This window comes from Cyprinus carpio, chromosome A21 (assembly GCF_018340385.1).
Source record: "Cyprinus carpio isolate SPL01 chromosome A21, ASM1834038v1, whole genome shotgun sequence".
NCBI lineage: Eukaryota > Metazoa > Chordata > Actinopteri > Cypriniformes > Cyprinidae > Cyprinus > Cyprinus carpio.
The window spans coordinates 7,028,486-7,055,311 of record NC_056592.1 but is presented as its reverse complement, the minus strand read 5'-3'; the positions used below and the strand labels follow the sequence as shown (position 1 = coordinate 7,055,311).

Sequence of the window (26,826 nt, the reverse complement as noted above, 5' to 3'; positions counted from 1 at the left end):
TCACAAAACCTTGCTAACAGGAAACCTTACTTTTTTTTTTTTTTTTTTTATAAATCCTCTCCTTTATATGTCGTACAGTGCTTTAGGATTCTTTCTTTGTGAAACAAAGTATTTGTAGCGTCAAAAAGACATTCTGGGATTTATACAAATATGAATTAAGTTTTATAGGAAAGCACAGCAAGATATGACGTGATTTGGTTCAAATCAAAATCTTCATATCAAACTCTATATTAGGTCACAACCCACATCTCACAAGATGATCCAAACAAAAATAATCCTTGTCACTACTGACCTTTTCTAGGTAATTCAATGTCAGTGTCAATGACATTTCCACGTATAAACAAACCGATACACCACAGAGGATTCTCAAACAAAATCTATCATGCAAAACATGACAGAGTAACTTAAATGGAATAAATTATAGTTTTGCAACAAACATGACTTACCCTTGACATAAAATTCACTTTGAACTGCTGTGATTACCGGCATAAATCTGCTGCAACCCACTTGATCCCTTCAAAGATGTCTCGATTTAGCAAATTAGCCACAACACAAAACAAACATGTTAAAAAAAGCAGTGCACTGAAGACAGCAGAGCAAGTTTATCAATTGTGCTATTGGCTATTCCTTTTCCATGTAAGGCTTCAATTTGTATACAGAGGCTTATCTTTGACTGACGTACAGTATATCATGGGAGAGGTACAATGCATGATTTAACCATGAGCCGACAGTGTGGATGGATTGTAGTCATCTTATTTCATATTTCATATCAGTGAATATACATTCAGCCTTTTTTATTTGTGCTTTAACACCCATAGGACAAACTCAATCTGAATCAGCAAGCTTCCAGAACCCAGCTGGCTTTGTGTGTCAAATAAGGATTAGTAGTGCATTGATAAAAAGGAACGAAATACTGAAAAATATCCTGTAAAACAGAAAACAAGCAGCCATGCTTTTCATTTGTGCTGATATTTCAAACAAACAAACTCTTGCAGCATTTTCAGTGATGGAAGATCAGCTGGAATGAGCATTGAAAAAAAAAAAAAAAAAAAAAAAAAAAAAAAAAAAACACACCTTGCCATACAGCTTCATTACAAATTACATATTAGATTCAAAATTAGCTTTCGTTTAGTGTATAAAAACAAAATAATAAAAAAAACATTTTGATATCAACAAAAGTAGGTTGAACGTTAAAGGAATAGTTCACCCCAAAATGAAAATTTGCTGCAAATTTAATTACCTTCAGGATATTCAAGATGTAGATAAGCTTGTTTCTTCATCAGAACAGATTTGGAGAAATTTAACATTACATCACTAGCTCACCAATGGATCCTGTGCAGTGAATGGGTGCCGTCAGAATAAGAGCCAAAAACCGGTGATTTAAGCATCGTAAAAATCATCAAGTAAACCCCATGTCTCCAGTCCATCAATTAACACCTTGTGAAGTGAAAAAAAATCCATGTTTTTAAGCAACACATCCTTTCTGATGGCACCCATTTACTGCAGAGGATCCATTGGTGAGTAAGTGATGAAGAAAAAAAGAAGGGAAAAAAAAACCCCTCATCTACATCTTGGATGGCCTGAGGGTGAATAAATTGTCAGCAAACTTTCATTTTTGGGTGAACTACTATTCCTTTAATGTCTTTTTTATTAGAAAAAAATACTAAATTAGAAAGATTTCAGCTTATTCATGCTAAGGAAAACACAAAAAACACCATTTGTGGTATCACTCTTTGGAATAAATACTGATAACCTAAGACCAATACTGGCATAGTGAGGCCATCCTTTTGAGAAAACTAGAAAACAAGGCATCTTTCAAAGGCAATCGTATTCTGAGATACACATTTTCGTTGCTCGGTTGGCACGATACACTTTAAATAGTGTTGCAATGTTCTTAAAGGAAGTTGCTGGCTCATGATCCCACCGACTTCCCACTTCTCTTTAAAAGCACTGCTGTTCAGAGAAGCTTAGTAGGATCTGGCCTGTTTCTGCAGCCATACAGGATTTTGGGAAAACACTGGAAGAAACAGTAAGCAGCTAAGGCCTCTGGAAAATTCGTAGCATCTTGGGAGTAGCATTCCGCAGCAAGGAAGGCGAACCGAGGTAAGACTGAAGCTGCCAATACAGCCATTCAAGAAGATTCTCAGGTCTCAAAATACTTATAGATGGCCGTCACGTAGGTCATGACACTCTGCCAGTCGGGTCTTTCTGTGCGCACCATTTCACCAATGTCCTGTCAGACAGAGAGATTGAGTCAGATGGGGGAAAGGCAAGAGGAACTGGTCAGAAAAAATAATGTATGTGTGGCATTGTGTGCTATGATAAACAAGTATCTTGCCACAGCTTGTTAAGCAAAGAGCAAATAACACAGCTTTATGAAAGCATTAAACTAATAACAGGTGCTGAATTAAATACTGCTGCCTCTTTTCAAGACAGGGAACATACTTTCTCCACTGAAACTGCTTAATAATGTGATATTACTACTGTTACTACACTGTCTAAGTAATACAAACTTAATTGGTTCAGTCTTTGTATGTGTTGCCCTTTTTACAGTGACATGTTAAAACCAAAAAAAGATTTAGCAACAAGACAAAACAACAAAGGCTTATCTTAGATGATTTTATCAGATAATATTTATATAGAATGAATGGTAATGAAATGACAGGGTGGAAGTGAAAAAAAAAAAAAAAAAAAAAAAAAAAAAAAAAAATCACAAGATTAAAAGCATTCATTTTTAAAACGTACCTAAAAGGCTAAATTAGCTGTAATCAAACAGGCTTTGACAAGAAAACACTTGAAGGAAAATAAATTAGGAGGAGCATTGATTAAGTCTTCACAGTTGAATATTGAATATGGATTTTGCTCAATATGAGATGTTATGTCAGTGAAGTGAAGTCATTGTTGGTAGTATTAATGTTTTACAGCTGCAGATAGTATTTACGAACAGGGCGGAGAGATCTACTAATGCTGAAATTCAATACAAATGAAGATTTATTAACAGATCTCAAAGAGATTGTATATCATACTGAGATCATATATTTTCAACAGAATTTCATTAAGAAAGATAAAAAGGCTTGGATAAAACATGCCTCCTCTGACAGCAAAGTTATTAAAATGCATTTATTTGATTAAAAACCACACCATAAAAAAAGTTATATATATATTTTTTTATTTAAAAAATCTGTTTTCTATTTGAATATATTTTAAATAAATATTCCTGTGGTACAAAGCTGAATTTTCAGCATCATTACTCCAGTCTTCCGTGTAACATGATCCTTCAGAAATCATTCTAATATTCTGTTTTACTGCTAAAGAAACATTTCTTATTATTATCAGTGTTGAGAACAGTTGTGTTGCATCATATTTTTGTGGAACTGTGATGCATTTTTCCAGGATTCTTTAATGAACAAAAAGCTCAACCGAACTGCATTTATTTGAAACCATTATAACATTATAAATGTCTTTACTGTCACCTTTGATTATTTTAATGCATCCTTGCTTGAATGAAAGTATTATTTTTTTATTAGATTCCGAGGCACTGTAATATGATGTATATATTAATTAGCTGTGACATTTATATTAAACTCACCAGTGTCGATTTAATTCCCACACTTTCTGCTGCCTGGAAAGCCAAAGTGAAATTCCGCCTCTGCAAAACACAAGCAAGGAGAACTGATGTCAATAAATGAATTGAATTATTAGAAATTATATGCAAGTCTTCTCTAAAATATACATACATAATATTTTATTTTTTTTTTGTATATATATATGATATGATATATAACTGATATTCAAGAAGGAACATTTAGGGTGAGATCAGGTACATTTTCAGTCAAATTCAAAAGCTGTCCAATTGACCTGAATTCACCCTGTTCCTGTCTTGTGTGTGTGAGTACAGACCTTATCCTGGCTGTTGAGCTCGTGGTAAGGGATATGTGCCGGCAGATAGGTGTGAAGAATGGCACAGAAAGCGAGCCCATCATTCCAGCTGCTGCTGAAGTTGGTGATGTCAATGTTCTGCGTGTTTGCGGAGGGGGGAGTAAAAAGATCAATAATTACAATTTCAGTAGATGAACTGAGGGGATTGGGTGGGTGATTCAGGGGACTGAAGAAGCAGTGAATCTTTCGGTGTCCCTGTGACATTATGGGTGTAGTTAAGAGCCACAGCTGTAAATCTTGACAGAAATAATGTCTTTTTTCAGTGTTTACACAAACGTTGGAAACATTGCTTTTCATACAATTAAGCATGCCTATCTTATTTGGAGACACTTAAAGCGTATGTTGACAAAAAAACTTATGTTGCTACATTACACACAAACATTACATTGTTTGTTTAGTAAATATTTTGCCCATTTAGTGCTTTCAGCCATAGATAAGGTTGTGAACACATGATACAATATTAAGCAAAATTCTGTTCATAATCAGTACTGAATGTGTGAAAATAAATTTCAAATTCTGTGTAGAATTACATACATAAAATGCACTATTTCTGAGTCAGAAACGGTTTGTAAGTAACAATCGTTTAAAAAATAACATATGTTTACAACACTTAGACATTGATGGATGAGATGTATTCTAGTTACACTGTTGCACACCGACTATTTTCTCACGCGTTCCACAAAATGGAACCAAATTGAACTTTAACGCTGTTCTGAGAGCAGTGTTCACCTACTTATTCACTAACTGAAAGTCTCGCCTTGTGCTGAAGTGTTTGTTCAACAGCCTTGCTTATCTGTATCAACATACTTCACACATGCTTCAATCCATACACGGAAGTAGCCATCCGACTCCCTGGGGGCCATTTATGGTGTTGTTGTGACCAGGAAAGAGGCTCTGCGTTCATTAATGCCATCAGTGTTTGCTCAACTAATGCCCTCCTCTGATCCACAGCTCTCACGTGTTGCATTTGTACATATAGACTACTATTCAAAATTTTGTAGCTGGTGAGACTTTTTTGAAAGAAATTAATATGTTTATTCAGCAAGGACAGTAAAGTCTTTGGTAACACTTTACTTGAAGGAGTGTGCATAAGACTGACATGACACCTTTATAATCATCACATGACACATGTCATGAATATGAAGGAGGTTTATGCATGTTTATGACAACTGTCATTAAGTGTCATTCACTCAGTTATGTAATTTTTAAATCAAAGTTATGTAATTTTTAATGCAAAGATGACATTATTTGACCTAACCCTAACCGAGCGAATGACCGTTGTATTATATTCATGACATGTCTCATGTCATGATTATGAAGGTGTCATGTCAGTCTTATGCACACCCCTTCAAATAAAGTGTAACCAAGACTTTACATTGTTACAAAAAATATATATTTCAAATAAATGCTGTTCTTTTAAACTTTCTGCTAAAGAAAAAAGTATCATGGCTTCCACAAAAATACTAAGCTGTTTTTTTACACTGATAATAATAATAGATGTTTCTTGAACACAAAATCGGCATATTAGAAAGATTTCTGAAGGATCATGTGACACTGAAGACTGGAGTAATGATGCAGAAAATTCAGTTTTCCAACGCAGAAATAAATTTCATTTTAAAATATATTCAATTAGAAAACAGTTATTTTAAATTATAATATTTCACAGTATTACTGTTTTCACTGTATTTTTGATCAAATAAATGCAGCATTCATGAATAAGAGACTTCTTTACCGATCCCAAATTTCTGAGAGGTTATGTTGGTCCAATTATGGTAAAGCAGCCAGCAAGCGTCATAAAAAGCATCATTATGCTTTTTTTTCTATTATATGTGTTTTTTGTTCCCAAGATTTGCTTTGTTTGTTATATCTGGAATCCAGATTGAAATACGTAGGCTGTATGGTGACAAGTTACTGGAACATATTTGTTCACCCATTCCTCTTAACTACATTTGAATTTCCAAAAGAAACAAAATCACTCTTTCAGATTACGCTATCACCCACACCCACAAGCAAAAAGAGTAACAGCCTTTATCAGATGTGGCAGGCCAGTGTAAACGTGCAAAGGGATGCCATAAATTGGCAGAGCTTTGTGGCAACCCACAGAGAGTGGAGTGGAAGGAAGTGATGAGCTCATCAGAGTGGGCCACAGCAGCAGGAGATGGAGAGGCAGGAACAGACCCAGGTCTGTGGAGCACCAAAGTGGTCTCACACTGATAATGATGCCCTGTTTTTTGTCAAGAGATCTGTGCTAGCACACTGACCACTGACTATGGTAGTGCTTTTCGTAGTAAGTGTCCTCAAAAAGTATTAGGATACTTTCGGCACACTATAAGATGAATGAATGTCATTATACAAGCAATGACCTGCACCTCTAGTTATTTCCTTAAACACCTGTGTGAACTTGAGAGGAACTGACTTAATAAATAAAGTAGGACCTGGAACATGTAGTGAGGAAGTAAAAAAGGTCAATTATGTTTTCAATTCAAGTGTAAATTCCTTAAATAGCATTAACTGTCATTTCATTCTTCACTAGCCAGTTACATTTACAACCCAACCCTCCCTTACGATTCAGTGTACAAACTTCAGCCATGTTGTTTGAAGCTAAACGAACGTCAGCACAACAGAACCATTTGAAGAGAGTGGGTTATGAAGACATCAAGACATCCTCCCCGTGTCCTCTCTCGTTTGTGTGCCAGTGTTCAAAGCAAGCAGCTAATGAAAAGAGGTCTTGTGTGCAAAAAAACAGGAAGGCCTAGGGGAGAGAGCATTAGGATAATCACATTGAAAATGGAGAAACAGAGGCAGCTTGCTGCAAAAAGTGCACTCCAAGTGAAGCCAGGCCGCTTGTAATGAACACATTAGAGTTTCAGTGAAAAATGGCTTTTATCCACTGGTGGACATTTCCATCAATCACATGCACACTTACTGAGAGACAGACAAAATCCAGAGAGAAAGAAGGCGACAGAAACGGCTGGGTTATGGGATAGTGGTGTCAAAAAGACAAAAGAACTCCCAAAACTGAAAGATAAATGAAAGAAAAAATGTATTTGCCTGAAGGTGATAAAACTGACAAAAACTCCAAACTGCACATTTCAGAATCTATGAAATTAAAAGGAAAACATAACTTTAAAATCACAAATCTGTGCCCACAAGGGTTCTATGCTCTGACTGGCTGAGAGGTTTTCTGTTTGTGACATAGGGCACGAAGCAGGAGAAATGTAGCACACTTCCTGGCTTGAGGGAAACCATGGTAACATCATGGTCCGAAACCCTCTCTGAATGGAAAACATTTAAGATGTTTGACGGCAGAAGAGTCATTGCAATCGAAGGTGAACCTATACATTATGCATGGCCATGTTCCATTTAAAAAGCAAACACACTCAAACAAGAATACCTGAATGCTGACAGCTGTGAAATTGCCCAAGTGAACACATTTTAAGCTATACTGAAATAATGAAACCATTTCTATTGTTTAACAAGGTTGAAACCACACTGAAAATCTGTGATTAAAAATCTAATTTAAACCTGGTAATAAACAAAGTTTCAGGTTTTGAAAACTGTAACTGTAATATTATACCTTTCTAAATTTTTGGGTTGTTATGATTTTTTTTTATGTTTTTGAAGTAAGTCTTATGTTCACCAAAGCTGTAAATATACTTTAAAAACAGTACGATTGTAAAATATTGTTTTCAATTGTAATATTTAATATAATATTTTAAAATATAATTTTATTTAAATCTATGAATTCTTTAAATATGCATAGATTTATGTCTCACATGGGACGAAGAGGATTAATATATATATATATATATATATATATATATATATATATATATATATATATAATATATATATATATATATATATATATATATATATATATATATATATATATATATATATATATAAAAACTAAATTTATTCATGTGATGGCAAAGCAGAATTTTCAGCATCTTTACTCCAGTCTTCAGTGTCACATGATCCTTTAGACATCATTCTAACATGATTTGCTGCTCAAGAAACATTTCTGATAATTATCATTGATGCAAACAGATACAATTGCTTTTTTCATGATTGTTTGGTTTTTTTGATGGGTTTTTTTTTTGATAATTGTTACTTGTGTGTGCATGTGAGTTTAATTTAGATTTATTTTTTTCAAGTTTCAAAGATACACAGTTTGAAGTTTTAATTTCTTTTATTTCTTTTAGGGTCAATATATTTCACGTTATGACCGATAATCAATATGATGGACATTATTATAAATGCAGATGTTTATTTTATAATAACCAATTAAAAAAAAAAAATTGGCTGATACCAATATGGGAATCGATATATATTGTGCTTGACCATTAATATCATAAGCGACTCAAATAAATGTACAAAAACAAACAAACAAAAAAAAAAACAGTACCTGATAACCCTCAGTCTTCTTCTGGCACCACCTGAGCAGAGCATTCCTCTTGGATCCTCCATATTCCCTGGCTAACGCAGACAGAGGGTCCTTCCGCTCCTCTCTAAAGAGACATCAATCACTTTAACAACACAGTTCCTTTGTATTGGATTCAACTTTAATAGCAAAAACCATCCTTCATTTCTGAGCGGAAATTCTATCAAGATGCATTGACCTGATGGATGCACCAACTTTAAGATCTTTCTGACACTGCCACTATAACAATTCATAAATTGAACATTGATTCTGTATTGTAAAAATAGATCATCTTACCTACAAGGACATGCAACTCACTGCACTGAAGAGTATAATTATATTAAAAATTGCAGTAATTAGCAAATTGGCAGTGTCTCATTGACATAAATGGCATATAATCTGTAATTCTGAAAAAAACAAAAAAAAAAACAAAATTGACAATATATAATAATTAAAATTTTTTAAAAAAAAATAAATAATAATAATGCTAATAATATAATAATTACTTGTTGTTGTTTAGAATTTATTTCTTTTTTATTTTATATTATGTTCTAAATTATAATAAACAAAAGAATTCCAGTTTCAACCAGCCAGCACTTGAGTAAAACTAGCTACTATCAGAAGTTGGTTCTAGCTGGATTTTTCCAGCAAGGAAGTTAATACTACAACCAGAAGGAAATTCTTTTGATAATAAAGGAAAGTGCAGAATGATTCGTCTTCCTCCAACAGCCTATTCAAAAGCCACGGTGGACCCACGGTCAGGTTTCAGGACAGGCAAAGGGGTGACATCCATTATCAAAACAGAAGTGTCAACACCGCAGCGAGCAGACAGAGACAGAGATAGAGTGTGACACAGCGAGAAACATGACAGCGAGAAAGAGTCTTCTAGAAAGTCAACAAAAGAAGAGCCAGAGCAGAGCTTAACAGAAAAGAGATTAAGGCAAATAGAAAAACAAGGAAGCTCCGCTGCTTACCGTAAACGTCCTCGTGTGGTGGGCGTGACGGAGGCAGTTGGGGAGGAGCAGTTGGACGACAAAGACAGCTGGGGAGAAGACGAGCCTAACGTGATGACTGACGATGGCGCTGATGCATCTGTTACCGACAAATCTCTCTTTAACTCTTCACTGCTTCTGCGAGAAACTGTCAAGTACAGGATGCATGGACAGTTTGATAATTATTATAAAATCAGTGTGCTGTTAAAGGAATAGTTCAACCAAAAAGGAAAATTTGCTGAAATGTATTCACCCACAGGCCATCCAAGATGTAATGAGTTTGCTTCTTCATCAGAACAAATTTGGCGAAGTTTAGCATTACATCACTTGCTCACCACTGGATCCTTTGCAGTGAATGGGTGCCGTCACAATGAGAGTCCAAACAGCTGATAAAAACATCACAATAATCCACAAACAATCCACACAATTCACTGCATCAGTTAACATCCTGTGAAATAAAAAGCTGTTTGTAAGAAACCAATCCAGATGATTTAACTTTACACCATCACTTCTCGCCAAAATATGAGTCTTCTATACATAATATTGCTTCCACAAGTAAAACAGTCATGTCGTCTGAATCAGGAAAGAAATATGCACAGATCAAGCACTGTTTACAAGCAAAAACAGTCCAAAACAGTTCTAAACAAATATGTTGATGGAGATGGACTTTTTCACTAAAGGAAGCATTATTATGATTTATGAACTGGTTAATTTGCCAAAAACTGACGGTTTAAAGTTAAAGCACCTTGATGGATTTGTTTCTTGTTTGCAGCTTTTCGCTCCAGAAGACATGAACATGATGAACTGATTGAGTTGTGTGGATTATTTGTATAGTATTGTGATGTTTTTATCAGCTGTTTGGACTCTCATTCTGATGGCACCCATTCACTGCAAAGGATCCACTGGTGAGCAAGTGATATAATGCTAAATTTCTCCAAATCTCCAAAATCCTACCTGACCTGAGAGGGAATTTTCAGCAAATTTTCATTTTTGGGTGAATTATTCCTTTAATGTCACAACACACAATGTTGAATAAATGTATGGTTCGAGTACATACATACCTGATATGGACTTAGTCGAATCTATGTTTGTCACCCTCTGGAGGCTGCAGCTGGGGCGTGTTACAGGTGAGGTCCGAAGGAGGTGGTCTGCTATTGAATTACATAAATACACACATATAATCATGACAAAGAACAACAGGCTTTATGTGGCATGACTAAGCTTTTGCTCTTCTAAAATAAATATCCTGCTTCCTTCTCAAGGCCTGGCACACAATCTCAGTGGTCATTAACTGCAAATGTTAAGCCTGAGGGAAACGGTACAGCACGATTACACATGACCTTTAACTCTGAGTTCGCCTCTGGATAACTAGATCAAACCAGTGTGAGGGAAGACCAAAAGATCAAAGAGTTAGATTTCAAGTGTGACTAACGTCATCCCACCTGGTATGCTCAGGTCCGTGTAGCTAGGCCTCTTGTCCAGCATTGACGACAGAGGTTTGGCTGAGCTTACGGTGTGCCTCTGTAAAATACAGAGAAAAAAAAACATGCATAAAGGCACAACAGGGTTGGTCAATATAGCTACAATAAATAATAAATATTGGATACATTTAGATTTTTTTTTTTCATTTTTTATTATTTTCTCTGAAGCGGCATAGCAGGGTGATTTTGAAGGAACCTTAATTTCAACCAAACCATTTTTTGCCAAGCAGATTTAAAATAACAATAAAAAATATAGGGAGGTTTTTCAAAAAACTAAATTAAGAATAATTTATAATTAATAATTTTGTTATTTAAAATTTTATTGATATGCTGTTATAGTATTTATTAATATTTTGCATTAGATTTAATTTTTGGATTTTCATTTATATACATATTTTTTTATTTAATTTCATTGTATGATTTTTATATACATAATAGTTTTTGTATATAGCTATATTATTTACTTCAACTTATTTGATCAAATTTAGGTTTTTCACTTAATATTTAAATTTTACTTTATTTCAGCTTTCTTTCAATTAATAAAAACATATACAATATATATACAGTAATAGTTTTAGTTCAAAATAATAATTGATAATATGGACCAATTTAACAATACACAGTATATGAGACATGTAAATACATGGTACATACTGTAATTTAATAATAAAACACAAAAAATACAAGGCCTCAATTCTGAGTTTTAAAGTAATTCTCTGAAACAGGCAGTTTCAACTGATTCAAAGAAATGAGTTAAACTTAACGACTCAAAAGCTGTTTTGTTACTAATATTTTAAACACAGACACTATTGAAAATTCATGAGACCATTAAAGATTATGAGATTAGTCTTATGACAGTCTTTAAGCATTAAAACGTGATGTTGCTTCTATTATAATTATATATTCCCAGCAAAATGACAATATCAAAAACCTTATGCATGTTATATCTCGCTGTGATACTTTGGGATGTCAAAACAATATTTCTACCAATATAACAATATTTCACTGTCGCCATGATACTAGGGTGCTGTGGGTGATTGCAAGGCGTAATTTTACTGGCCCAAGTCAAAAGCCCACAACATGGTCTATGATTCGCTGGTCCTCTGATTTAGAACCCATCCTTCAGTGCCAGTCAATGGGATTTTTCCCATGTTTTATCTAAAACTGGGTATTCAAATGTAAACCTCCTTCTCAACAAATTCTGAACAAGCACCAATAATAAACTCAAATTCGCCACAAATACACTACAAGATCTCTGTGCCTTGCATATGTTTTGTACTCAAAGTACGTCAAACTGCCTCATTTTTTTCTTTCCTTACAAAAACATCCTGTTTTGGCACATTTTGAGGAAAAAAAACAACGCAGCAAAGGACATCCGTGGAGGACAAGTGTGAGAGCAAGAAGGAAAGCACAGCAGGTCTGGAGATCTCGTCTGACAGACAGGGGTTAGGTCAGAAAATCCCCATGGAGAAGAATGCAGACATCTGCTAGAGTGATCAGAGAGACCCATCTCTCCCACTGCAAATTCAGTTTACTTTTAAGATGAGATTTTTTACAATGGCTTTAAATATATTCAGTTATATTTATGACAAATACACTACCATTCAAAAGTTTGGGGTCAGTATGATTTATTTATTTGTTAAAGAAATGAATACTTTTATTCAGCGAGGATGCATTAAAATGAAAGACATTTAAAATAATAAAAAGATTTATTTCAAATAAATGCTGTTCAAAGTAATGTTTACTTTTATTCAGCGAGGATGCATTAAAATGAAACAACTGTTTTCGACATTGAATAAATGCTGTTCAGCATATTAGATTGATTTCTGACTGATCATGTGACACTGAAGACTGGAGTAATGGCTGCTGAAAATAATGAATGAAATAAAATTAATTACATTTTAAAATATATTAAAATCGAAAATGGTTATTTCAAAACGTCACAATATTTCACAATACTGCTGTTTTAGCTTTGGTGAGTATAAGAGACCTCTTTTCAAAATTGATTAAAAATCTTACTGACCCAAACTTTTGAACAGTAGTGTTACTGTTTTAAGTATTTTGTAGGGCTGTCAATTGATTAAAATATAAAAATTGCAATTAATTGCATGTCACGAGTTAACTCGTGATTAATCGCAACATAATCATACATTTTTATCTGTTCTAAATGTACCTTAAATTAATACTTTTCAAGTTTTTAATACTCTAATCAACATGGGCATCTGATGAATTCAAATACATGTCTGATGAATTCAAATACACATAAGATGAAGACAATAGCTGTGCTGTGATTTTGGCTATACTTGCATGTAAAATTAGAGAAGCAACAGAATATGCGTTTTAATTGAAAGCACTGCTCCTCTCAGCCGCTCGCTGAACAGAGCAGACGCAGAGAAAGAGGTGTGCGCGCGCTGGGAAAGCAAGAACTGGTGCTCGTGCGGCAGTACTGGTGAGAAAAAAAAAGTTGCTAAAGGGGTCTGGAAAAGAAGCTAAGTTGGCAACACTGTACATCTCCATTTCTCCAACTATGGGCAGAAAATGCACACTGCGTTAATCGCGCGTTAATAAAATTAGTGCTGCTAAAATGAGTTTACTTTAACGCATTAATTTTGAGTCCTAATATTTTGTTTTAATATTTTGTTTCTGCAATGATGTCAAACTTCAAACTTATTTGTTATAAATACTCTTATTTTATAACTTAAAAAAAGTTTTTAAAAATTATTACTACTTTATTATTGTAATTCGATATGAAACATTTGGTGGTAGAATAGGCCAAAACTGTATTGTGCATTTAACATATGACTATTTCCATCCTTTCATTAATTGTAATTGTTCATACCTGCATAGGAGAAACAGCAGCGGCTGGAGGGGTTTTGATGGGACTGGGACTGAGAGGCGTTCTGGAAATAGCGGCAGCAGCAGCAACAGCAACAGCAACAGCATCGGTAGGACTGGCTGGAACGGGACCTGTATATAGAAAAACAGATGGAAAAACAGACAGTTTATGTGACTTATAAAAGGAAATGGAATAGGTTTTTATATATTTGCATGCCAACCTATCAAATGGCTAATTTGTCATTTAAATCATATTTTTAATCAAAAGCCCCTTGAGCACACTTGTGAGGTCCTTGTGAGGTTTGAATAAGCTACAATCTTTTGGCAACCCATCTAGATCTATAAACACTAGGTCACAATACCCTAAATGTGAGCATGTATCATCATAAATCTGCATGAATTTATGAACCTTGTGAGGCGCTGTCGAAGCTCTTGATGAGTGTTTTGACAGTGGGTGAAGGTTCAGAGGAAGTGGAGGACCGTCGGCTCAGGCCCATCCCCTGCCTTAGTGCGGCCAAGTCTCTTTCCACGGCATTCATATAATTATACACTCTGCCACGCTCCTCTTCCTGCCTGTAACGCAAGACACACACTGATGCTCAAATCATACGCAAATATCTGCACAAAAATAATCACACATCCTGTCTACATCCCACACTGCATTGTAAATTTTCATGACATCTTCTCTTACTTCTTGCTCTTTAGTTCATCCAGCTCTTTACTCATCTTCTCATTTTTATCCTGAGCTTCATGCAAGCGGCGCCGCAGGTCTCCGATCTCCTCCTGAGCTTCTGTCTTGATCTCGTTAGCGATTACAACAGCTGTTTGCAGATCAACTTGGAACTGACGCCACTCGGCTGATTCCTCCTGTGAGTGACAGGTGTCAATTCAATTCTTTTGGAAACATTAATGAATTAATAAATTATATAATAAATGGAACAGTGTGATATACACAACACAAAGGAAGCAAATAAAAAGGGAAAATTTACCCGCAATTTTCGGTGAAGAACCTTAATCTCTTTCTCCATGTCATATTTCTGATCATGAAGTTTTTTGATAGAATCTGAGGTGGAAAAATGCCAGAAATGAATACAGATTTATAATGAAAGCTAAATATCATTCATGTGTTCCTGAAAGTTAATTTTGTTTCATTTTATTCAAGTACCTAATTTTTTTATTTTATTTTTATACATTTATCTTTTAGACTTTCCATTATTTTAAAAGACTCTAATTTATTTGTATTGATGTTATGGTAATATTGTATTTAAACTTATCAAGTATGTTGAAACTGAAACTGAAAGCTAAAGAAAAGTCAGGTCAAGATAATATCGGTATTGTCTACTCCGATAGCTCAATGATGCCTCTATGTGGACAGAAGCCTGAATAACCACAAGATAATGAAAACAAAACATTTTGGTCAACACCAGAAAAATTTGTTTGTTACAAATTTGTAACAACAATGTTGGCAAAACAAAACATTTTGGTCAACACCAGAAAAATTTATAGAATTATAAAATATATATATATATATATATTTTTTTTTTGTATATGTGTGTGAATTAATTATAGTGTTGACTTACTCTCCAGGTCAGAAATTATGAGGTTGTCATGGAGCTTGACAGCACGATGCTGCTCGACTTCATCCTCTAGCTCAAAGATGGTCTCCTTCATGTCAGCAATCTCTGTGTCCTTCTCCTCTAGCTCAGAGCACTGCTGCTCAAGTAGCCGCTTCTGCTCCGCTAACTGTGCCTGGACATCGTCACGAAATGCTCGGAACTCACCCTCAAGCTTTAGTGAACACAAAGATACACATTAGCAGAGATACATGTTGGAAAATATACAGTACACTGCTCCTACTACTCAGAGGATCAATAACTGTGCTTTAAAGGGATACTCCACCCCAAAATTACAATTGTCATCATTAATCACTTACCCCCATATCCTTCCAAACCCATAAAAGCTTAGTTTGTCTTCGGAACACAATTAAGATATTTTGAATGAAAACCGAGAGGCTTGTGACTGTCCCATTACCTGCCAAGTAAATTGCACTGTCAAGGTCCAGAAAAGTATGAAAGACATCGTCAGAATAGTCCATCTGCCATCAGTGGTTCAACCGTAACCATATGAAGCAACGAGAATACTTTTTGTACGCAAAGAAAACAAAAATAACATCAATCTTTATTCAACAATTCATCTCCTTTGTTTCTCTCCGCATCACCGTAGCGGCATTTTGGAGAACATCTGCTGAATGCAAGCACCATACACTCTTCTGTGTCAGCCACTCTGCACAGGTGTGCCGTTTTCATTCAAATTGAAGGGTAAATATACATAGAAAATGTATCCTTGTGTCGCGGCTGACACAGAATAGCATACATAATTTGCGTTCAGCGGATGTTCTCCAAAATGGCGCTATGGTGATGCAGAGAGACACAGAGGAGACGAATTGTTGAATACATTTTTTTTTTTCTTGCCGTACAAAAAGTATTCGAGTCGCTTCATAAAATTGAGATTGAACCAGTGATGGCAGATGGACTATTCTGACGATGTCTTGGGACAGTCACAAACTGGTTTCATCCAAAATATCTTAAATTGCGAAGACGAACACAGCTTTTACGGGTTTGAAATTATATGGGGGTAAGTGATTTATGATAAAATTTTCATTTTGGGGTGGAGTAACCCTTTAAGCACATGCTAAAGCCTGTTAAAAACCACAACACAATGCTAGGGTGATCTGGGTGGTTGCCAGGGTATTGTACATGACTGCTTGGAATTCTGAGGGGTTATAGCTTGTTGCTAGGAACAGTGTTGGGGAAAGTTACTTTTAAAAGTAATGCATTACAATATTGCGTTAATCTCTAAAAAAAAGTAACTAATCTCATTATTTAGTTACTTTATATGGAAAGTAATGTTTTATGTTACTTTTTCTCATCTGGGCTGGACTCCTTTTTATTAATTTTGAGGAATACTGAATCTGTTTTTGTACAAGTGCGTTGAGTAAATGAATGTTCACATTCAGTCTAGAACTACAGTAACATCATGTTTACACAGCGCACACAACACCTCTGCATTTACTCCCGATCACTCTCAACATGAGGACAGGAGAGCTCTCAGTCAATACACGGGGAAACAAAGTAACTGGTGTTACTTATTTGAAAAAGTAACCTTATAAATTAAAAATAAAGCGTTACTTTACTAGTTACTTGAAAAAAGTAATCTGATTACGTAACTCATGTTACTTGAAATGCGTTACCCCCAACACTGGCTAGTAACTGGTTGCTCAATATCTACACTCAAAGCAAAAGTTGGAAACTCTTGTTTGACTTTCAAGAAGTTGAAATTTCATCTAACTACATATTACCTATCAAAATGCCTGTTCAAAACTTGATATCACAATGATATGGTGATCTGGGTGGTTGCTAGCTTGTGACTTGCAAGCTAATATGCTAATGCTAATACTAAGCTAATGTAAAGTAGGCATTTTCAGACAATGTTATGGCAGGTGTAAAACATTAAGTAAAAAGGGTAGTATGTCTGAATCTATAAAACAGTAGGCAAAATGTAGTACTTATTCAGACAGCATGCGTCTCAGACGCAGCTTAAGACAACTAAAGATCATCAAAGGTATGAGTTATCCAAGTGTGTCATTTTCACCTTGTTAATTGCCTCCTGCAGCTGGGCAGCTTCACTGCGTGTGTACCCCAGTTCCTCTTGTAACTGAGCTGCTTTGGCCTCTGCTCGCTCTTTGTCTAATCTCTCACTGTCCAGCAGGTGGCGTATGTCTGTCTTATCCCCTGCGTTGTGGATGGAGAGGAGCTGGGCAACTCTCTGCCTCTCTTGCTCAAGTTGGATCCTGCAGCGATTCAGCTCCACCTGCCCCCCTTCAGACACTACCCTCAGCGCTTCCAACTCCGCTTTGGCGACTGCCCGCTCCCTCCGCTCCATTTCCACAGCTCTCTCCGCCACATGGACACGCTCCTTCAATGCTCCCATCAGGCCTTGGGCTTCTGCATTCTCCTGTTCTGCCATCTTGAGAGCACTGCTTAGCTGTTGCTGAACACCCAGCAGCTGCTCCCGCTCAAAACGTGAGCCCTCGTTAAGCTCGGCGTAGCGCCTTTCCAGCTCCATATATCGGCCGCTTTTGGCATCTTCATCATCCTTGGCGTAGGCCACCCGATGCTCGTCAAGCAGGCCACGGAAGTAGTCCAGCTGTCTTCCGTACAGTTCCAGACGCTCCCCTTGTTGACAGAGGGAGTCGACCAGAATGGCACGCTCCTCGCCCAGGCGTTCATTCTCTGTGGTCAGCTCTTGTGTGATCTGCTGCAGGTCTGAAAGCTCCTGCAGAGTGGCCTGGAGTTCTTCTGCTGTGCTGTGCTGGTTCTCCTCCATTTGATGGATGCGCTCAGTCAGGCAGGCCATGGAAACTTCACTGGTGTTCCCGCTGCTGCCCCTGCGGGAATGTTCCCGGCTTGGTGGCCCTTCTTCTGATTCAGAAGATGATCCACAACCTGAAGGTGCATCCAGAGCATCATCGCTGGAGGTGATTGGCTGATAGGCCTCACTACACTCACTGTCCACTGCATCAGGAGGGCCTACACGTCTCGTTTCTGACAGCAGGTCCTCAGTAGAGCCTTGAACAGAGCCTTCTGCAGAAGATGCACACATACCACCCCCACTGTTTTCACGGTGACCTCCACTACAGCCAGCCGCTACAGGCTCAGGACTTAGGGACAGGCAGCACAGACCTTTGACAGGGCTGTCTAGATGATGCTCCAGAGAGAAGCCGAGAGCATTGAGACGATCCTTCAGCATCCGGTTTTCACTCTTCAGCATATTTAGCTCATCAAGGATGCCCTGGTTCTGGTCTTGAAGGAGGAGGAGAGTGGACTCCACATCTGTGGCACTGATCACAGGAGAAACCTCTTTCTCCTGAGGCTGCTTGGTCTCTTGAGATGCTTGCTCTGGATCAGGGGCCTCAAGTTCTTCCAGACCAAGCTGGGCTCTCATACCTCTAAGTTCAGAGCGGAGATGGAGGATCTCCAGGTCTTTGCTCTTATCTAAGCCCAGCAGGTCCTTCACTTGACACTCCAGCACTGCTTTATGGCTAATCTGGCTGCCTGAGCGAGATTTGCTCATCCGAGAATCTGTCTCTGCTACGGTACGGCATCGTGATCGCTTCGGAAGCATGGCATCTGTGGGTACAACAAGCTTTTTGGCAACACTAGCTCTGGTACGTTCTCGCAAGTTCTCTCGGGACGTGCCTGGATCCTTGGCTGTGGATGACATGGCACGCCTTCCTGAAAGACCTACAGGAGAAAGTAGGAATACTTCCATAACCACCAAACTCTTATGGATATTGCATTAGCTGTGTTGTGGGTATCAAAGTATTTGTGCAACACAAACAAAACACTTCTTTAGAACCAAGGCAATGCTTAGCACTACCTGAACTGGTCTTGGACCTGGTCTCAGTGGTGTTAGTGTTCTGAGAGGAGCTTCCTCTCTTGTTTCTAGCAGAAGTGTTACTGTTGCTAACGGATACTGCTCCACTTCCTGCACTCACCGCTGGGAGATCATCATTGCTCTTTGCCTGGTTAGCACACAAAACATTAAGTTAATCATCTGCTGCAGACAAACCACAATGCAACATTCTTAGCTGGCACTTGGTTCAACATATAAATATAATGATTAAATACAAATGTTTTAGCTTCCTCCATACTGAACAGTTACCTTAGGCAGTGGAGCTGAACTCTGAGTTTTGTTCGTCATCTTGCCACCTGTGCCCATAATGCTGCTTCCCTCTGGTCTGCCTGGGGCTTTAGTGGCCGCTGAGGTTCTGGAGGTGGCGGCCGTGGTCTTGGTCGCCTTTTTCATGCTTGGCTCCAGGTTCTTGATACATTTACAGCGTAATCTAAATGAAGGAAAATGGCCAATGAGTAATTTGGATAAATTTACGGTTTTATGCACATTCAAATGGACCAACCAAAAATGCAGAACTAGTTAATACTGAATGGAAATTTCGAATAAGCTACCCCACTCCTTCAGAAAATACAAAACAGCATTTAAAAAATATGTTTTTGAACAGAATGCCATGCAGTGCTAAGTAAACCCAGCTGTAGAAAAAACATACATCACAAAGGCATCTCTACCACATAATGTTTTTCTTCAAACCTTTCAATCCTGTAGAGCTTTAATTGAAATATCTCATTACCTTACTCCAGCACTGGTTATTTTACTCGGGGAACACACAGTGTACAAGTCTATGTTTTTTCTTGGAGACAGCTGGAATGTAACATTATGGTCCCCGAGGACTCTATTTATGCAGCTTATTAGCACACACTGTAAACTCAGACACTTTAGGGGAAAACAGTCATTGGCCAGAGTTTGAATGCACACAAAACCGTGTGATTGAAGGAGGGTCCGAAGAGGATGGAACTGCCTTTCTTATCACATCATCATGGGAGGAGGCCAGGCCCATTGGAGGAACTGACCAACTGCATCTAGCCTTAAAAGGCTTTGAAAGTCCAGGGCAGCAGGGCTAGGCTAGAGGCTAGAAAAAATACAACAGCTATACGTAGTACAGAGGGGAAAAAAAGAAGCTATTTGAAAAATGAAATTGTTTGTGTGTGTGAACTTTACTCCAATTTTGAAGTCAAATAAGGTAAAAATTCATCAAATACAGTAAAAACTAGCATATATTATAAGAGAGATCTGTGCAAGGATAAGTGTACTCACATGTTGATGTAACTACTAACAAACAAGAACCAGAGACTTCACTGCAGTGCTCATGTAGCTATTGAGCTCTGACCTTTTTCTTGCCCTTATGAGGCCTTAGGGCTGCACGATTATGACAAATCATAATTGTTGATTTTTCCCTTGAAATTGTAATTGCGATTATTAATTCCGATTATCACAATTTACATTGAATGATGTTTATACCATTGTTTGATGCAACTGCTCTTTGCAAATTGAAACTGCGGCGATGTGGATACTTTGATGGCAAACAGATGAGAAAGACACCAGCCTAAACAGCCCTATTTTTCCCACAAGCCTTTTAAGTTATGTTTGAACAGGAGTCAAAACAAAAAGCACCACAACTCACCGTCTTACCGAAAGAATTTAGATACATTAAAGGTGCTGTATGTAAGTTTTTGATTCTATTAAAGCATACAAATAGCATAATATGTTTGCAGATATTTAAGAAACATGCCAAGTTAACATTTTTTTTTTTTCCTAAAAAACAATGCTACAGTCAGTTACTCTCCTTTGAAAATGTGCGTTCCGAGTTGGAATGTCGTCTCTGTTTTGGTTTGTGAAAACCGCCCACTGCCAGTTTACCCAATTGTATTTCGGCACCCCGGGTTGCCGGTTGGCGGAAAACACAGCGTATTCCATTTCAGTCATGGAAGCTGGCAAACGAAAGGGGTCAGAGCGTCAATCTGGCATTCAGCGTGTGTGTCAAGGAGGAGGGACCAGGTGAAAAAACCAGGGGGGCAGGGTTTCATATTTTATTGAAGCATCCCTGGGCGCCACCATTGGCTAGCGGACCCCCACCTGCTGTTAGCATTCCATTGACTCCCATTCATTTTGGCGTCACTTTGACAGCGAATAACTTTACATCTGAGGCATTTAAAGATTCCATTTGTCCATTTATTATTTCTAAAGAAACTGTATAAAATGTATAAAATGTACGAAAATGTATAAAAGGCCCCATTACCTTGTATCTTACGTTATGGCCCCGTAGAAGCAGTTTTTGTAAAAATAGGCTAACGACTGCGTCATAACCCGCGACTCTCTGTCGCACAGTAGAGAAATTACCGTATGGACAGGAGGAGAAGCTCCCAGGCAATCTTTTACTGTCTATGAGACTATCGGGGGGACGTGGAGGCATGAAGTCAAGGGAGAAGCCCATAGAGAGTCAATAAAAGCAACGGGACAAAATTATTCAACAACGTCTGCAAGATAAACATTCTGTCAACATGTACTCAACTTCATGTTGTTTGAAATCTGTATGTCTTTCTTTCTTTTGTGGAACAGTGAAAACAACATTTTGAAAATTGCCTTATTGTTGTTTTTTGGCCATACAGTGGAAGTCGAAGGGTACTGAAACCGCTTGGTTACCAGCATTCTTTAAAGTTTCTTCTGTTATATTCCACTAAGAAAAGAAAGTCATACGGATTTGGAATGACATGAGGGGGAGTAAATGATGACAGCACTATTCCTTTAACAAGCATTAGCATGGAACATTATGGTCATTTTCTTCAAGTCCATCTCGGAAACTGTAAAAATCATAAATGTAAGTGGACAAACCCTGCAGGAAAAGAAAGATACTCTGCAGTAAAATTCTTCAGCTGAGCAGAGTTAACGGCCCAAGTTAAATTCCCACTTTAGACGTCATTGCAGGCAACTATCTATCAAACCCAAAACATTCCCTCCAAACTTGATTTCAATGCTCGATATGCAAACAGCTACTGGGCATACGCACAAATCGGAGCGTGCTGAACCGCAGCGTGACAACACTTCAACATAGACATATCCATCAACACACTTCTAAAAATTATTTAAAAACACACAGCCTCAAACATGAGGGACCACACAAGCAAATTCATATCAGGTAACAGGACAAACTCAATGACTGCCAGTGGAATCCAAGCTGAGAGTGCAATCTCTGAATCAAGTCTTTAAAATGAAAACAATATTGAATATTTCCGGTTACAATATCCTGACATGTATCACACACACTCTACAACTCCAAAGTGGAGGTTATATAAATAAAAAAGATGCTTTCAAAGCTTTTGAGAATGGAGTGGTGGTTTTGTCTTTCAAGTAAACTCAGACTATGCCAAGAACTTGCATGTCTTTTATTGTCTCTCAGGGTCAAAGGTCATTCCAGGTACATAAAGAAGCATCTGAGCACCTGTTCAGATGGCGATCTTCAACACAGATGTCCGAACAAAATCAGATATAGAGAGAAAAAACAAATTAAAACTACATTTCTAAATGTTTCAAAATTCTGAAGATGTAAACATTCCAAAACAAAACTATCTTAAGCCCCATTCACACCAAGAGCAATAATTATAATGATAACTATTAGGGCTGGGTAAAAATATACTGATTTTAATCGATTCTCATTTTTATGAAATGATATTGACTCATAATTCCTAAGAAAATATTAATCTAGCCTGTCAGATAATGAACGGAACATTGTAGCACGACTCCCATCCAATAAATTGCAATAAACTTTGTTATTTGTTACTTTTGATATGAAAAAAATGTCTCAGATTTCAAATTCTGTCCATTTCATTACAATATTCAAATATTAAATGCCATATTGGCACTGTTTGATGTGGAGTGACAAATCGCTGTGAACTGATAATCTCCGTTCTAATAGTGGTTACAGCATAAAATAAACATAAATGAACATCCGAAGGTATGTTAAAAGAAAAGAGCATAACTTACCGAAATCTGTATCCTGTCTCATGTAATCGCTCAGTGTTTCTAACGCGGAAAGATGACAATAGCTTGTAAACAATATGTCACGTAACATCAGATTTACTACAGAAAAACATATTCAGTGACCATGAACTCATTAGTCGGCTAGAAAAACTAACTATATGAAATTTTCATTATCATTTTTTACTGTTCTTCAATATTTAATTTGTTTGAATAAATGTCAAGTTTTTGTGACAACCACCATTTAAATCTTTATGCTTCAAACACTTAAAATGTTCAGTGCAGTGGGTCCCCAGGACCAGGACTGAAAACCACTAAATACACACGGGAGCATTTGAAAGCCGGATAGTCTAGGGATCCACTGATAGACACGGCTTTCAAACGCTCCCCTGTGTATCTGTGTAAGTGCTCGGTGAAGAGAGTGAAGCGATGATCATTGTAGCCAATCACAGACAAATCTGTTAGCTGCATGAACACAATGGCCAGAGGTGTATAAGAATCTGCTCAAGCGGGAATCGTCACATTTTTACATTTTAATACCATCTGGTACGGAAGTCGGTACTTTTGACAAACCTAGTCTGAGACATAAGAACCATGACGCTACTAATAAGACCTCCATTCAATGAAATCATTCCTCTGAGAGCTGCTAATGTGCTCAAGCAGAGCGGAGTCTGCGCAAGAGGGATACAACTGGGTCAGTGTCCACAGGACATCCCACTGGGCACACAGGCAGTCATTTCCACCCAAATCTGTTAAAAACCAATACTAATTTCTAATGAAGTGCTCATAGGACAAAAACAGCACACATATAAGCAAAACATAACAGCATTTTATATAAAATGAGCCATTATAACCGATTCTATGATTTTATAAATGACATTTTGAAATCAAGTCAACATGAAACAGGTTTCACAACCCTCAGGATATTCAATGAGAAAAAAACAGGGCGGTACCTGATTTTATCCATTGGGAATTGCCTGGATTGTGAAATGAGGCTTTACATACTAGAATGGAGCCAGGAGGTTGAAGGGATGTTTTGATTATAAATACTAGTTATTTTGCAAACAAAAAATATTTGTGCGGCTGAAATATTGAGAGATGGCTATTCGACATGCCGAATAACTTTACTATGATAACTTTTCATCTGTGAACACAACACCTTAAACAGCATACCAAATTTGATAACACAATTACCCAAATTTAATTACAGAATTACGTGTTTCAGTAAAAAATAAATACTAATAATTTTGGTGCATCACTAATAAAGACAAACCCTTCTTTCTTTAGCATAGCCACTGAATCATTGAATCAATAAATCATTCACAATAAGTCCAGGAACATTTATTATGAAAGCAAATAGTTTTGATTTCACATTGACTTTAAGAAATGAGGATTAGCAAAAGGCCACACATTTTGAAAGTTAAACTTGACACGCTGAATCTCAGCACTTAAAATGCATGACTAACCAATCACTGCTGAGCTGTGGAAAAGCATTGAGTTCTGAATCTGAAAGCAATAAAAGTGACAGATGAACCTGTTACGCACCAAGAAAAATACTCCTCAGGTGCTTTTCCCCTAAATAAGAACTGAAGAAAATTCCATACAGTACTTCAAGCAGTCCAATTCATCAACAAAGTATTTTTTGGCAGAATTGCTCAATAAAAGAAGCTACGCCATATGTAACTATAACAATAAGATTTCCAGCTACTAAATTTAAAATTATTCCTACTGTAACTGCAATCAATCTTACATGACCAGCTAAGAGGGTTTGCCATTACCCACATACTCTAGCCTGAAGCACTCCCCAAAATGCTTTGGATGTCTCGGGGTGTTGGGTTGACTGGAATGTGCTGCTGCCTGCTAGAATCAGTTCAAACCAACTCATCAGATGCCTTCATCAGAAAAAGCTATGGATGCCATAGACACCCATTCCAAAGGAAATTCTCTTGCCATTAATGACACATTCTGAAGATGGACAGTGGATATAGTTTTTTAAATAACTACTATTTTGATACAGACTTTTTACTGTGTGTGTGTGTGTGTGTGTGTGTGTTATATATATATATATATATATATATATATACACACACACACACACACACACACACATATATATAGTCTACATAAAATACTGTGACATGCTTCACAATAATGATCTAGAATAAATCAAAATGATGACATTTACCAGAAGTCCTCTGATGTGGGATAGGCCCAAAATCACCACTTTAAAGGGAGGACTTAAATCTGTTTAATATTAGATATTTTTCATGCGAAATACTTAGCTGTCAAACATACCTAATAGATCTCACTACGAAAATATATAAATAAATAATCGTAGCATTTGTGTCTTTAAAGCTTAAAAAAATGAGTCGTGCAAAACCAAAGTGCACTGTATTCATGGAACGTGTCACTGGCACAGCTGCCATCATAATAATTTACATGAACATATAAGTTATTATGAGTCATCTATGATAAACGCAACATTATTTCCATCAAGAAAAGAACTTGTCAGTTATATACGTTAGTTGCAGTTTGCTTTGACATCAAACGAAGATTGGCGACACGATACACTGTTATATTACTAGTATAAATGATTTTTCATTTAGGAAAAAATAAAAGTTTTAAAAGCTCCCGGAGGGCCTGAAGTGTTATTTACCACAGTCGAGCTGGGACACAATTCAGAAGAAGAAACGACATCGATCGAGGAGAGGATAAAAACTTAAATTACGTTACATTTTAAGTTACCTCGCGCTCCTCGGGGAACTTCCTAGGATGTAACGTTAACGTTATCCGAATGAATGCAGACTGACGTCCTCATTACAAAAAAGAAAATAAACTATTTATTTTTGTAGAAAAAATCTCTGCTTTCCCACTCCCCGGCAGCGGAGCGATGTGATTCACAGTCCTCGTACCGAGCAGAAAACCGACCGAACGCGATGTGAAGCGGGAAACAATACGCGGTCACGCCTTATTTCAGTAAATTGCTATATTTTTCAAAATAAAAGTCTTGGTCAAAAACGGCTTTTGCTGAAGATTTTATTTGTGTTGACTACACTGGTATTGATAAAAACAAAATTTGAAAGGTGGTGGAACAAGAGGAAAGACATTTGTTTAAGGAAACTTTAAACTTCAAAAATAATTGCTTTTTTGTCTACTGTAGCTATGCAGAAGTAGCTTAATAGTTAAAAAAAAATCTGGGCCACTAAAACAAAGGTTGCAGGACATTCCCAAATTTAGATTACCCGGATCAAAGGACTAGTATTGCAGTCTTCGAGAAGTTTGTTTACTCTGTCATTTTAAATGAAAAGCTTGGTTACAGTTAATTAAAAGGCAGAGAATATCTTTCATAAAGACACTTCCCTAATGTGTGGTAGTAATTTAGAAACGACAAACTACACATTCAAACAAGCTCTATCAGTACTGTATCACTGCATTTAAAAAAACAAACAAATAAAAAAAAAAGTTTTTATTTTTAAATTCGAAGAAAAAGAAAAACAGTCTTTGAATAAAAGATATGTGAATTAGATCAAAACTTTTTCTTTAAAAAACACGTCTTCTTTATGAAAGTAGCTATTTGCTTAACATATGCCTTCTTTTCAGAGACTAACTAGGCATGTAAACTAGGTATGTAAAACATAGCCTACTAGACATATTGAAAGTAACAATAAAATGTAATCAGTGTAACTCTTTAGTTTATATAATTTGT

At 36.9% G+C, this 26,826-nt stretch overlaps 1 protein-coding gene across 3 annotated transcripts; it reads right to left on the bottom strand.

Moving 5' to 3' along the window:
* Positions 1 to 1,556: 1,556 nt before the first annotated feature.
* LOC109054818 (cytospin-A-like) lies at positions 1,557 to 26,059 on the bottom strand. Of its 3 annotated transcripts, none has more exons than XM_042778802.1 (16): positions 25,866 to 26,059; positions 19,398 to 19,578; positions 19,113 to 19,257; positions 17,325 to 18,976; positions 15,254 to 15,461; positions 14,663 to 14,736; positions 14,365 to 14,540; positions 14,083 to 14,246; positions 13,678 to 13,805; positions 10,800 to 10,878; positions 10,419 to 10,505; positions 9,340 to 9,505; positions 8,351 to 8,453; positions 3,901 to 4,017; positions 3,590 to 3,649; positions 1,557 to 2,233 (listed from the first exon to the last, which is right to left on the bottom strand). In XM_042778802.1, the coding sequence occupies exons 2-16, from the start codon at positions 19,539 to 19,541 to the stop codon at positions 2,144 to 2,146; spliced, it is 3,393 nt and encodes a 1,130-aa protein (XP_042634736.1). In that variant the 5' UTR covers positions 19,542 to 19,578; positions 25,866 to 26,059; the 3' UTR covers positions 1,557 to 2,143. The 3 variants fall into 3 exon arrangements, with proteins under 3 accessions (XP_042634736.1, XP_042634735.1, XP_042634734.1); XM_042778801.1 differs by having other exon boundaries at positions 1,558 to 2,233; positions 10,419 to 10,508; positions 25,854 to 26,059; XM_042778800.1 differs by having other exon boundaries at positions 1,558 to 2,233; positions 10,419 to 10,508.
* Between the last annotated feature and the right edge of the window lie 767 nt (positions 26,060 to 26,826).

What these genes read in the sequence shown, in the direction of transcription:
- LOC109054818 (XM_042778801.1), bottom strand. Translation starts at nt 19,541, where the DNA reads ATGAAAAAGGCGACCAAGACCACGGCCGCCACCTCCAGAACCTCAGCG. An exon ending in CTGCTGTTTCTCCTATGCAG is followed by an intron (nt 10,879 to 13,677) that starts GTATGAACAATT and finishes TGTATTTTACAG; the next exon opens with AGGCACACCGTAAGCTCAGC. An exon ending in AGCTCAACAGCCAGGATAAG is followed by an intron (nt 3,650 to 3,900) that starts GTCTGTACTCAC and finishes TGTGTTTTGCAG; the next exon opens with AGGCGGAATTTCACTTTGGC.